This window comes from Aricia agestis, chromosome 13 (genome assembly GCF_905147365.1).
Source record: "Aricia agestis chromosome 13, ilAriAges1.1, whole genome shotgun sequence".
In the NCBI taxonomy this organism is placed as follows: domain Eukaryota; kingdom Metazoa; phylum Arthropoda; class Insecta; order Lepidoptera; family Lycaenidae; genus Aricia; species Aricia agestis.
In genome coordinates this window covers 2,673,561-2,688,042 of record NC_056418.1, presented here as the reverse complement: position 1 = coordinate 2,688,042, position 14,482 = coordinate 2,673,561, and the positions used below count along the sequence as shown (strand labels likewise).

Here is a 14,482-nt window from a genome sequence, read left to right as displayed (position 1 = left end):
CTTGTCAGACAATCAGGTGATCAGCCTGCATCGTCCTAACCAAACTTGGAAATAACATGTTTCCAACGCGGGAATCGAACCCACGACCTCCGAGTCAAGAGCCGCGCTCTATACCACTAGACCACGGAGGCGTTTAATAATAATATAACCATGTAAATAAACAATTACAATTAGATATTCAAAATATTCAAAATTTTAATATTATAAGATTATGGAACTAATGATATGATAATATTGTAGTTATGAAATTAATATAAAATAAAATAAAATAAAAATTGTTTTATTTCTGAATAAATTTGAATCAAATATTTTCAGAATGTTGAACTACATGTTGCCTACCACCGGTTCGGGAACTAACCCGGCGAGAAGAACCGGCGTAAGACACTCGCACGGGGCCACTTTTTAGTAAAAAAGTGGAAAATTTGTCTTTTAAAAAAATAAAATTTACAATGTAAATAACTTAATCTATACAATATTAATACACAATTGTAAGTCACATATAATAAATGTAGAAGCAGCCTTGCAAGCAGCCATCCTACTCCCAAGATGTGCTATCGTTTAGGAAATCTTTGACCGTATAGTAGGCTTTGGTACACAAACGTTCTTTAATTACTTTTTTAAATTTATTAATTGATAGATTTTGAACGTTTTCCGGGATTTTATTGTAAAGGCGTATACATTGACCTTTAAAAGATTTACTTATTTTGCTAAGTCTGATCACTGGTATTTCCAGCTTGTGCCTATTTCTAATGTTTCTACCGTGACTATCACTTTTAGTTTTAAATTTAGTTAAATTCTTTCTAACATACAATACATTATCCAAAATTTATTGAGAAGCAACAGTTAGAATACCAATTTCTTTAAACTTTTCTCTCAGAGATTCAAAAGCTGACATCTTATAAATTGAGCGTATAGCTCGCTTCTGCAGCACAAAAATTGTATTGATGTCGGCAGCGTTTCCCCATAAAAGGATACCATAAGACATTCTACTGTGAAAATAACTATAATAATAGATAGTTAGTATGAAATTGTAAATTTTAATCAATCATTAAAATATCAAATAATATAAATAAATGTCAATTATTATAAAAGAAATTATAAATTATAACATGCATACAATTTTTATTAATAATATTATGGTTAAATGAAATGTAATGAATTTTAAAAAAATTCACTAAACTAGATTTATTATTATTAATTATTAACTAGATTTAATGTTTTATACAAATTAATTTTTAATTAGTACTTAATGAAATAAAAGGCTTTTTTATTTTTATTTTTTTTTATTTATTTTAGCTAGGTAGGATAGGGCGCCGTTACAAAATATTGTGACTTGTAACTGCGCCGCAGGCTGGTAAAGATTGGGAACCCCTGGTACAGCGTATAGTGACTATATACGACGTATACAATGTGTGAATATTTTTGTTAGTAAGGCCGTGTTCAGACCAAACTGACTATACGCCGCTGAATGTGAGCAGGCTCACTGTGAGCCCCAGTGTGAACGTAAGTGAACATGAAAATATACGGTATCGAATGTCCGCGCCCACGCCTATAGCGTAATGGCGTATAGTCGGTTAGATGTGAACGAAAAAGGGAATTTGTATGGAAATACAATAAACTGCGTAACGCTCGCTCACATTCAGCGGCGTATAGTCAAGTTTGGTTTGAACACGGCCTAAGATACCTCGACGACCGATAAGTAAGATCCTACGCGGTCCTCCTTGCAAAACTAATCTAGGTCTTAACGCACCAATCCTTAGAATGAGTAACGAATATAATATTGTTAATAATGATTTAGCTGACATAGACATTTTTCACGACTCATTCAACCAATTTAAAAAGAAAATTTTTAGTCACTTTTATGTTAAATGATTAGTAATATATATTTATACATTGTCACAATATTTTTTAATTTTTCACATGTTTTATTAATTTAAATATCAATGTAATAATTTATGAATTTTATATATTGTCATTTTAGATTTTATTCATTTTAATCATTAATTAGTATACTTTTAACTATTTATATGTTTGATTATATCCTATGTGACTGCTGTTTATTTTATTTTGTGTTTTTTTACTATTGAATTGCTATTATAATTTTTGTTTCTTGTAATTAAGTATAAATTAATTTTACTGTTAGTTTTAGTTAAATTAATTATTGTGATGTTATAATATTCTGCCTAAACTTGCTATTGTAAACGCTGTGTCACCTACTAAGGTACATGCATCAGCTCTTCTTGACTATTTATGATCATTTCTATAAGTTTTTAATGTATGTACTGTTTGGTGTCCTTACAACAATAAACAATAAACAAGATAAGCGGATAGGACTCACGGCTATAGGCATCCTGTATCCGTCGCGGAATCGCCGCAGTACTGTGAGGTAGAGCAGCCGCTTCGACTTCTGTATGCTCACGTACCGCGCCGCGAACTGCATCGGCGTTATGTCTGAAACGGAATTTAAGCCTGCTGTCTTACTTACGACAGAATCAATAATCCAATGATCAATGAACTCGACGTCAACATCTTTTGCTACTTCCGACAATTATATACCAGCGCACAATCGTGCTGCGGCACAATTTGGAACAAATCAGCAGCGTTACCCCCGAAACTGATACGATTTTGATTTACGAGTCTGATTAGTAATTAGTTCTAAATTGAGCCGCAGCACAATCGTGCGCTAGTATAGCTGTCAGGACTCAGAAGTGGGAAAAGCCGTTGAGATGGAATTAGTTCCAAATTGAGCCGCAGCACGATTTTGCGCTATTATACAGGGTGCAATTAAACGTGCAGCCAGTCTCCCAGCCCGGAGACCCCCTGCTCCCCCAAACTGCCCGCTAAAACCCCCCTTGACCCCCCGCACAACTCAGTCCCAACTCACCTGCTAGCGCGTTGGTATCAATGGGCAGAGTGAACCGCGCGTTCCTGCGGGAGAACACGCGCGGCACGTGCAGCCACTCCCCCAGCCCGGAGACCCCCTGCTCCCCTAGAATCCCCAGACCCTCCGCTAGACCTCCTAGACCCCCCGCACGCAGGAGGTCACGCGTGCGCGCCCGCTGCGGCCGCGTACGCAACGCCTCTTGCAGCACGTAGCGACGCTGGAAGAAAAATAACATTAATATATAACCTCCTCATTTTGAAGTCGATAAAAACAAATAAGGGTCAGCGCAGACAGAATGGAGTGCAGCGGAGAGGATTTTATTTACGCACTTAAATTTACGCACTTAAAAATAAACTTTAAAACTATTACACTAAAGTGCGATAAGGGATCCCCGCGTATTCTCGAGATCCCGCGAGCATTTTTGTAAAGTTTAAGCATTAACCCTTTAGCCGCCAAGGTCGGAATAATCCGACAAATGTTTTCGTGCCCATTTCGCCAAGGTCGGATATTTACGACCACGGTTAATCTGTCTTTTTTGTTTGATAGCACTGTATTATATTAAAATAATGTTAATACTTGATAAATAGTTAACGAATTAATCATTTACAATTGATTACACTTTAGTTTCTTAATTAGAAGACCTAAAAATAATGTCTAAAGTTAAATAAATTACCGAAAATATTCTTAGAAAAGCGTATTGATGTCCAACGCCCGAGTCGAAAAAATCCGACAGTTGCCCGGGCGCGGCCTCACCGCCCTGGGGAGTCCCACATACCCCGGTAGTCATCCCCAGACCGCCGGGGATGCGTAATAGCATTTCCCCAACGAAAAAAAAAAAAAAAAAAAAAAAAGGGACCGGACATAAGCAATGATTTACTGATACAAAAATCCACATAAATTAAAACATTTCTGTTTTTACTAACTAATTTATTATAAAACAAATAAACGTGTTTGTTTTACTTAATTTATAATAAATATAGTATAAAAATGTCAGTGATTGAATTGACGATCCCCATCCCTAGCCTGCATTGTTTAGAAACGAATGTTGTCAGCACACCCTGCGCCACGGTCGGAAAAAGACGACCGCTTCTGACGTCATAAGCGAGTGCCGCCTTCTAGAATTTTCCACTAGTGTTGTGCTTATGATGATGCTATCGATAAATGTCATTATAGTGGATGCACTTTAGCTTACTAATTTTAAAGTTTATTTTCAAGTGCGTTAATAATATCCTCTTTGCTGCGCTCCGTTCTGTCTGCGCTGACACTAAGTGTAAGGCTAATTACAATTTTACAGAGAAAATCGAGATTTTCCTGTTATCCGTTGAAACTAGAAAGAGACAGCGCTATTTTTCGTTTAAACTAGAAAGAGACAGACCTTTAAAGGTATGAAACTCCTTCTTAATCGCCCAATCCCCTTCCCTACCCTCCCCTATTCCCTTCCCTTCTCTACCCTCCTCTATTCCCTTCCCTTCCTTTCCTTACCCTCTCCTATTACCCTGTTCCCTCTTAAAAGGCCTGCAACGCACTTGCAGCTCTTCTGATGCGGCGAGTGTCCATGGGCGACGGAAGTTGCTTTCCATCAGGTGACCCGTTTGCTCGTTTGCCCCCATTAAAAAAAAATCAAATCAAATCATTTATTTGCAGAACAAGTAGGTAAAAAGATGTTACAAATTATAATACAGGAGGTGCAACTTATTCTAGCCTATCTGAGGCATGCAAATTATTATTATTGTCAAAGTACAATTACATTATTCTATATTATATTACTTACAAAGTTTTCATTGAGTATCTATGTCAAATATTATAATTATTTATGTGTATAAAAAATCGCCTCTTCATCCACTTCTCTGTGCAGATACTTCAGTATTTCATCATCCAGGAACGAGTCAGTCCTACGCGTTACTTAATATTCTAGCTTACTCTTTAAGAAAGAGATAGATCTAGCTTTAAATACTATAGTAAAGACAGGCATACCTTCGTATCAAACTCCGTCTCAATCGCCTCCTCATCCACTTCTCTATGCAGATATTTCAGTATTTCGTCGTCCAGGAACGAGTCGGTCTTGCGCGGCGCTGATTTGATGAGGGGCAGAAGGGGCGTGTCGGGGGGCGGGGCTATGGAGCCACGGGAACTGTGGTTGCGGGAGTCCGTGTCTATGCCGGCAACCTGAGGGAATAATATACATGGTGTAACATAACAAAGTAATAATACTCTAGGCGGGTGCGTATGTGTCACTGTGGAGTTAACCTTATATTATTGAGTTCACTGCTGAAATATCACAAAAAAGTGCCGAAAGAGCAATTTTTTTTTTGTGATTCGTATGAGTTAGCATCCCTGCAGCGGCATGTATACACTATGTTATTAAGAGATATATTTTTTATTTTAAAATAAAAGTTAGTAAGTACAACAGAAAAGTATATATTATTAAGTTCAAAGCCCATAGCACGATGAATAACAAAATGGCCAAGACGCCGATTTTGACTAATGTGTAGAGTTTTTAGATTCTTCTCGTACGGCTGACACATTATATTATTATCACATATTTTGCCGCGCTTTAGTGTAAAATTAAGGTTTTTAGATTAAGGGCTGAGTATGTAAGGTTAGAAACATGGCTCTACATGAGATCTCACTACTTTTTGACACGGCGAACTATAATGTTATGTTCTCATCTTGGCAACATTTTTACATGAAAATGTTTTTGGTGGGATAAAGAATTTTCTATTCTATTCTACTAACCTGTGTTTCAGGGTCTTGCTGCGCCTGCGCCGCTAGCCCGGCTGACGTTAGCCGGTCGCTGCCGCCGCGCACCTTGCGGCGCCGCTTGCCGCGACGCCGGACTTCGCCTGCAAGATGTTTTATTAATAAATATTTTGACTGTATTATCAATTTATAACTAGGTATAATAATAAATAATATTTATTAAAGGGTGTGACAAAATTTCAGTGATAATACTTTAGGGTGTGCACGCCTGCACGGGTCCCTTAAACAGAGTTCGCTGTGAAAGTAGCAGCGCTGACAGAGTAACTTCTTTTTTCACCTTTGTATGGAGAAATTCATGACGCGCGGCGCTTACTCAATACTCATACAAATCACAAAAAAAATTGCTCTTTCAGAGCTGCAACTTTCACAGTGAACTCTATGCAAGAGACACATACACGCCCTAAAGTATTATAACTTAGTTTTGTTACAACTTTAAGCAAGCGTCCCAGCGTCGCGAGTTTCCCCATTACAAAAGTGAAAAACATTGCTCTTTCAGCGCCGCTACTTTTGCAGTGAACTCTATTATAAGAGACACATATACACACCCTAAAGTATTATCACTTAGTTTTGTTACACCCTGTATATGACTCAAAATATGTAAAGAACAGACCGCTATCATCTGGGTTATCAATAGGCTCAGATCCATTAGCATCCTTGTCGCTCCTGGATCTCTGCGACGCTGGCGCTTCTGTCTTCTTGGGTTTCTTCTCCTTTCCTATGTTCAACGCTTTCAGTTGGTTCTGGAACAGATACCGTATTGTTTGTAACAGCTAATAAACTTTTAGGCAGGGCTGGATTTATATTTTAATGAGTACTTATAGGCCACTTTAATTTCGCCGCCTCTGTTTTTTTTAATGAAATAAGGGAGCAAACGAGCAAACGGGTCCACCTGATGGACGTTGCTTTCCATCAGGTGACCCGTTTGCTCGTTTGACCCCCTTATTTCATAAAAAAAAATGGAAAGCAACTTCCGTCGCCCATGGACATTCGCAGCATCACAACTGCAGGTACATTGCCGGCCTTTCAAGAGGGAATAGGGTAATAGGGGAGGGTAGGGATGGGAAGGGAAGGGAAAAGAGGAGGGTAGGGAAGGAAATAGGGTAGGGGATTGGGCCTCCGGTAAACTCAGTCACTCGGCAAAACACAGCGCAAGCGCTGTTTCACGCCGGTTTTCTGTGGGAACATGGTATTTCTCCGGTCGAGCCGGCCCATTCATGGCTCTCCCACGCTAAAATTAATGTACGAAGTCTGCCGCCATGCTAGGACGCCGCCTGCTTTAAGCTATGTACCTAGTACATTATTATATTGTGTGTATAATAAGGAATTCACACTAATATTATAAATGCGAAAGTGTGTCTGTCTGTTACCTCTTCACACTTCAACCGCTGAACCGATTTTGATGTTTGGCATGGGCATAGCGAGGTATGGGCAGGGCAAGAGCGACCGGTTGCTAATGCTCACGAGTTTCATACCTAAGGCTGCGTTTCCACTGAAGCGGAGCGGAACGGAGCGGTGCTTAGCGGTGCCGAATTGACCAATCACCATGCTCGAAATCTTCGCTGTCATTCCGTTGGAATAGCACGATTGGCCAATTCGGGCACCGCTAAGCTCCGCTCCGCTTCAGTGAAAACGCGGCCTAAGCGTGGTGCGGAGAGACATGGATAGAGTTGCATTAAATCCCAGTTCGCTAGCTCATATTTTTCTCTCTCCTACTCCCCCCCCCAAAGACCTATGCCTCCCCCTATATAGAATCCTGGCTACGCCCGTGATGTTTGGTATGCAAATTCTTTTCATTCTCAAAGAGGACTTAGGTACGATAGATTTTGTTGCGAAAAATGTACGTTTCCCGCGCAATAAAAGTCTTTTCGTATAAGTACCTCTAACTTTTTAATGAACTCTGCACTGTCGTACAACATTTCCTTCTTAGCAAACTTCTTGGCGAGCTTCACGCTGGGTAATCTTATTCTTTTCTCCTGGCCAGTGCTTCCCCATGACGTCATAGACAGAATTATATTCGAACCGCCGCGTTTTCGATTCTTTGGCGCGTAATTTATAACGATCTTCGTGACGTGCATGATGGTGCACGTGCATTGTTCTACTACAGGCGGGGCGAGGAAAGGTTTCCTTTTCGTCCGAATGCTCTCTAGGGACTTGTTTATTCTGTTTATTTCCCTTTTCACCTCTTTCTTCCTTTGTAATAGCTTTGTCGTCGAAATCACTGGCATCATGATTAAAAAATATATATAACATGTTCCAAAATCTAATTTTAGAATTGCGTTTCTATTTTTTTAAACACTTGCACATAAAACTAAACAATTTAAGTAATTATATAACTTTTATTTTGGTATTATTTACTTGAGATTACAACATATTATTTTAAATTTAAATGTGTAATAAACTCGTGTAATTTATTGCCAATTTGTTTTATTTCTTACTAGTGAGTTAACCGTGTATGGTACGTCTAAATATGTAACGGACTACTTACGAGTTTGTACTTTGCATACGAAACTAATTTATCGACATTATCTTACTATCTATCAACGCTTCGTTAGTTCTTGTAGTAGTTGATATCCCAGTGGAAGCTACATTAAATATGTTGAATAGATCAATATCATATCAGGTACCTATACTTTTATTATAATGAACGAGAAAGTTTGTCTTTCTGTCTGTGTGTTACCTCTCCGCGCTTAAGCCGCTATATTCTGTCAAAAAAGTGAAGAAATTAAAAAGTGGCAACATCGTAGTGTCATCCCTTTTTTCAGTTTTTTTTTTTATGAAATAAGGGGGCAAACGAGCAAACGGGTCACCTGATGGAAAGCAACTTCCGTCGCCCATGGACACTCGCAGCATCAGAAGAGCAGCAGGTGCGTTGCCGGCCTTTTAAGAGGGAATAGGGTAATAGGGAGGGTAGGGATGGGAAGGGAATTGGAGAGGGTAGGGAAGGGAATAGGGTAGGGGATTGGGCCTCCGGTAAACTCACTCACTCGGCGAAACACAGCACAAGCGCTGTTTCACGCCGGTTTTCTGTGAGAACGTGGTATTTCTCCGGTCGAGCTGGCCCATTCGTGCCGAAGCATGGCTCTCCCACGTATAAAAAATTTTGATATCCCATAATCCCACGTATAAAAGATAATCCCACGTATAAAAGATTGATTGATTTCAATAAACTTAAAAAACATAAGATTCTTGATTGATTTGAACATGGAACTATTAAGTACTATGGATTTGAAAGGGATGACACTACGATGTCGCCCCTTTTTAATTTCTTTACTTTCTTGACAGACTAGTTAGATATCGATAGGTAATAGGTATCGAGATACGGGATACCATGATTCAAGATTCAAGGAAGACAGGTTTGTTTGTATCCAGGAATAAATTACGGCGACTTTTCAAATTTTAGGATCAAGTGAAGATAAAAACCTAGGTAGGTTTAAACTTTAGACTGCAATATTTCCCAACAACGATCTTATTACCTACCTAACCGAAAGAAAGAAGGTTTCTATTTATAAAACTTAATTTAATTCACAGTCATTAGATATGTATTTATAATTTAATAAAAATTAAAAACTAAACTGCGCTTCGAGGCGCGACGAAACCGGTCTCATGACCTCACATTTTGATATTATATATTGTAATACCTCTAAATTGTTGACTGTTGTTTTAAATAATAATTAATTGAGCTAAACTAAACATCTATTGTAAATTAATGATCCTAATTTGAAAATTATGTTATATAGGACTTAGGTTCTATACTTTTACCCATGCATTAAATTGGAACCCAATAGTAGCATAATTTTTAGGTAGCATCATTTCATTAGGACTCCTCATAATACTCATTGACTGCGAATGGATTTTTCGATCGATGCTGCCTATTATAAATTAATTGTGTTTTATACAGGGTGTAACAAAACTAAGTAATAATACTTAAGGGCGTGTACGTGTTCCTCGTAGAGAGTTCACTGTAAAAGTAGCAGCGCTCAAAGAACTTTTTTTTTACTTTTGTATGGGAAAACTCGTGACGCTGGTGCGCTTGCCCATACAAAAGTGAAAAAAAATTGGTCTTTCAGCACTGCTACTTTCACAGTGAACTCTACATAAGGGAACCATACACACCCTAAAGATTTATCACTTAGTTTTGTTACACCCTGTATATTTTTATAATGAAAAATAAATTAAAGTTGTTTACCTATTATATCTATTAAGTACACAGAAATGGACCATTTCTGTGATTAAGTACCTACCATAACATGTCGAGGAAATTTATTTTTACGCAGATAGCGGCGTCATATTCTGGCCTGGTTAGTGGTAAATGTAAAATGGTAATGTCAATTCAATGTTAGTCATGAATCGTGATCTGTTAGCACTTAGCTGGGTTTCACATAACGCGCCCAAATTAATGCGTACCTACGCCATCTGCTTATGCCTTATAATTATTTAACTTCTTTGATAGTGCCTTGTAGCATACAGTTGCGACTAGCGGGGCAAGACCTTTTAATGTGGGCATACGTTTTGTTGTGAGACAAGTTTTTTTACTCAAATTTTTATTAACACTCGCCCACATCGCCCACGCCTTGCGCCTCTAAATACGTACCTTCTTATCCGATCTAACGCTGACTGGTTCCCTAGTACTCCGTCTGGAGAGTACCAGGGGCGAAGCGAGCGGCGGCAGTTGCTCGCATTGCTTCAGACGGTTGTCAGAGAGGTGGAGGGAGGGTAGTGACCTCTCGTTGGTGGGGCTGCTGGTGTGGTGGGTCACGTCGGAGACAGAGTAGCCACGGTAGTAAAGGGTCTCCTGGAAGAATAGACAATATCGTGAGTCAAAGAGATAATACCATAGGTAGTGGAGGGTCTCCTAGAAGAATGTTGAGAAAAAGAACATCGTAGGAAAGTACTACCGAAGCTATTCACTAGCTTTGGTAGTAGAAAATCACGAAGTGAACATAGGGAATATAATAAGATGTGAAAAGTATTAGGTTAATTGTCTTGTTTGAGCCATAGCCCATAATCAATATTATATTATGTCATTAAAACTTACGTGTCATATTTTTGCAAAACCTTATTTCTCAAGCTTAGGTTGCCGATGAAGCTGAGAAAACCACTTACCAGTTACCATAAGGCCGTTATCATACTAGCGGTTAGCGAGCGCAGCGAATATGTCGCGAAGACGCCGCGACTGTACAGCGAGGACGTCGTGGAGTCGTGGCGGATTCGCAACGATTTCAACGCGTGTTTGCAGCGAGTTTACGAAGCGCAGGCGGCAGGACGTTGCTATGTCATTACGTCTTCGAGACGTTTTTTTGTCCACGAAACGCTCACTCCAGTGAGCGGCGCGTTCGTTGCACATCCGCGACTTATTAGCTGCGTGCCCGTCTTTCCCGATGTCGCTCGCCTCCGCAGTAACTCCTGTTTTCTACCTCCTGAGTCCTGACTCTAAAGAACCTGTATATTTATATACCTGGCTGTGGCTTCTGCGCAGGTCGAGCACGATGGCGGTCCGCTGCAGCGGCTGGTCGGGCGTGAGGCAGCGGCGGGAGCCCCGCGACTTGCCGCTCGCGAGCGTCGGCGCGGGCGTCAGCGGCCGCGAGTCGGTCTCCGTGTATCTGGATTATGCCAAATTGAAACATTTTGATGGATGTCCTAGATGAGAAATTACCCACTCTGTAACGTTTTGGCATGCTGTCGACTGTCGCGCTAATACGTGTGAGTTGTGACAAAAGGCTTGTTTGTGTGTGTGTGCAATGTGTTTGCTTGTTCGCGTTACCCTAAAATCATTCCTACTTACCTATTAGGTATAAATCTTATCTATATCTTTAAACGAGCAATTCTTGTATATATAATTGGAATCTCAGAATCGGCTCCAACGATTTTCATCAAATTTAGTATACCTATATATTCCCGTTTCGGGGGCGATAAATCGATCTAGCTAGGAACCATTTTTAGAAAATGTAATTTTATTCGTGTTTTATCGAATACCGAGCAAAGCTCATCTAGCCTTCTCTTTTCAAACTTGTATCTTAAGATTATTAATACAGCTTATTCGGTATTCAATATACGAACCTTCTAAACATGTCCTCGGTAACAATGTCGTGAGGTGTCCGCGTTTTCTCCTTCTCACAGTCTTCGAATTTCGACAGGTCTTCATGAAAATGGTGCGCCTTGCCGTCCACCTACAAAACATAAATAAATTACACCTGATTATTGTAAACCTTTGTACAGTTTATTATCCAACAGTGATATGATAGGTAGAAGTTAGAACTTATTGACTATTGAGATTGAGACTATCATGGACATTATTCTGTTAAGTTAAAAAAAAAAAAGATTTAGGTGATGATAGTCGTTTGCCGGAATATTCCATAAAAACATTAGTAAAAAAAAATGCTTCCGGATAACAGTTTCCGTGCGTACATAATTCAATTTTGCGGAGCATCAAAAATTTGCATTAAAGTAATTAAAAACTTGTAATGGTACTTAGACTTACTCTTAAAATATGCATAGAGTAAGTAGTATTTAAAATAACATATTATTCATATTAGCCTATTACAAGTTTTATACTTACACAAATTCATAATTTATAACGTGATACTGAGCTCCATCGATATTGGTGTGCTTTGAATTTTTATTGCGCATTAAAGGCGGCATTATCATAATATTTTTCCAATAAAAATTAAGTAAATGTTTACAAGATTTTCCATTGATTTTATCGCACTAGTTACACGATATTGTTTATAAGACGCTTAGGTATAACAAAACTTACAACTTTCACGATTAAAGAAAGGAAGTAGAAACTAGGTAGGTAGGTAAGTAATTATTGTCCCTTTGCATTTAAAAAAAATAAGTATTTAAACAATTATAAACTATCTCTATAGCCATTTTAACGTGACGTCCTAAAGCCTTTAAACCAGAGGACGATTAGGAGCTCAGATTATAGGAGGCTTCCAACAACCCCTCATTTGTCTAACTTTTCAATAACTAGTTTAGAAGTCATCAGAACTTCTACATACCCAAGCATCCTTAGCTCTCCTCACGTACTCCTTGGCAGTGGTGTCAGCTGGGTGATTGCAGAGCACTGAACAGTTGTGGGAGAAGGGATTGTAGAGTCCCGCGTAAGGACGCAAGATGAACGGCGCGGGGGACACCTCGCAGCATAGCTGGATTGGCTCCTAGGGGGTAAAGTTCGTTAAAAGTTCGCACATTACGAATTCGTAATGTGCGAACCTTTTTTTTGGACAGGCCTTTTTTTCCATAAGAGCGCCTTCACATTACGTCGCAAGCAGTGCGGCAACAGCGCAACTTCTATACAAATTACAAAAGACAGGCTAACGCGCGACTGTCTTTTGTATAGAAAGACGCTCTAAATTGTATAACGTATCGCTTGTTAGGTATCTACCTTATAGTAAAAATGTATAGAAATGTGACCGTTTTAATGAACTGGTAAATTTCGCGACGGACAACGGTAGGTATAGGGTCTAGGGACCATTCATCAACTCTTATGCGGTCTCTTTACGTTAGGCCATGAATCAGTGATGCCAGATTGGGGGGAATCCCCCCAAATTTGGGGGTTTTTTTAGGTGATGGGGGGAAAAGTGGGGGGAACAATTTTTTGGGGGGATTGTTGGAGGAAAAAATCTGGGAACAGACGGCGAAATCTAAGTACTATGGGCCCGTTTTTACCCTTTGGTTACGACTTACGGAACCATAAAAATGATCAAGGAGCTCGCGAAGATGCTGATTCTATAAAGATTGGACGCTATTGCAGAAATAGTGTACATTCATCGTATCCATTTGTGAAATTCCCATTCATAATGAACAAAATTTTTCTTTTATAATTTGTGGGGGGATTTTTCTTAAAATCCCGAATTTTGGGGGGATTTCGGGGAACACTTGGGGAGAAACCGAGTTGGCCGTCTGGCAACACTGCCATGAATCATGATGCATGCGATTTTGAAGCTGCATCTGTAGTGCATAGCATGCACAATGCGTCGCGTTGGCCATGACCACGGCCATGACTCATGAGCAATAGACGAATATGTTCGTAATCGCCAGTAATTGTCTACCGTGGCCGAAAGTGAAGAGGAGGAACTTAAACACACAGTCTCAACAATCGCTATACTATGTACTAGGTATAATTTTTATTTTTTTCCTACCACGCCCCTATGGAGATGATATAGCAATATCATTAGCACAGGTGCCGGTTTTAGCACTACCAGCACCTGGGCGAGATTTTTTTGGCGCCCAAGGTGCTGGTAGTGCTGAATAAAATTGGCGCCCCTTTTGTTTGCCTTCAGTGCCCCTTTTTATCCGGCGGCGCCCTGGGCTGTCGCCTAGCGTCGCATTAGCACCATATCAAAAAATTTGAATGTATTGTTTACATTTCAAAATATGCCTCGTCATCATGACTGTCCTACACTTACTTACATAACATCTTGTACTTATATCTTGACCATAAAGTTAATACATATTACATAATATGGCTATAGGTACCTAGCGGAAATATTAACTTTATGATCTTGACTTACCAAGTTACCAAGCTGTAAGAAAACTATCACGAAACAAAAACACCTTCTGCGTTCAGGTTAAGCAGCTTTTAAGTTTTAATTAACTCCTCTTTAACTTCTTAGGGCTACAGCTTGTGTATTAAATAATAAGCTAAACCAGCTTCTAGCTTACCTTCACAAGCCTTTCCGAATGTTTAGCCTGCACGCTGGCTAAAAGTCCAGTATTGCTGGTTAACCCCATACCTACTTACGAAAACAAAACTATATCGATCTAACAAAACTTAGCCAAGTAACGAAACATTGTTTACAAAAATACTATAAGTACGGTAATAAAATTCCTACA

General features: G+C 39.3%; 1 protein-coding gene and 1 long non-coding RNA gene across 3 annotated transcripts in view; one reads left to right on the top strand and one right to left on the bottom strand.

Moving 5' to 3' along the window:
* LOC121733434 overlaps nucleotides 1-1,680 on the top strand; it is a 13,085-nt gene extending 11,405 nt beyond the window's left edge. Inside the window, exon 3 of the long non-coding RNA XR_006036556.1 lies at nucleotides 1,430-1,680. This is a non-coding gene — a long non-coding RNA (uncharacterized LOC121733434). The remainder of the gene's footprint in view (nucleotides 1-1,429) is intronic.
* LOC121733423 overlaps nucleotides 1-14,482 on the bottom strand; it is a 16,710-nt gene extending 2,228 nt beyond the window's left edge. For both annotated transcript variants that reach the window (XM_042123680.1, XM_042123681.1), the window contains exons 1-10: nucleotides 14,312-14,482; nucleotides 12,646-12,804; nucleotides 11,702-11,811; nucleotides 11,100-11,244; nucleotides 10,236-10,436; nucleotides 6,255-6,384; nucleotides 5,621-5,727; nucleotides 4,859-5,050; nucleotides 2,885-3,101; nucleotides 2,339-2,451 (exon numbers count right to left, since the gene is read on the bottom strand). In XM_042123680.1, the coding sequence (XP_041979614.1) occupies nucleotides 2,339-2,451; nucleotides 2,885-3,101; nucleotides 4,859-5,050; nucleotides 5,621-5,727; nucleotides 6,255-6,384; nucleotides 10,236-10,436; nucleotides 11,100-11,244; nucleotides 11,702-11,811; nucleotides 12,646-12,804; nucleotides 14,312-14,380 (1,443 nt within the window). In that variant the 5' untranslated portion in view covers nucleotides 14,381-14,482. The remainder of the gene's footprint in view (nucleotides 1-2,338; nucleotides 2,452-2,884; nucleotides 3,102-4,858; nucleotides 5,051-5,620; nucleotides 5,728-6,254; nucleotides 6,385-10,235; nucleotides 10,437-11,099; nucleotides 11,245-11,701; nucleotides 11,812-12,645; nucleotides 12,805-14,311) is intronic.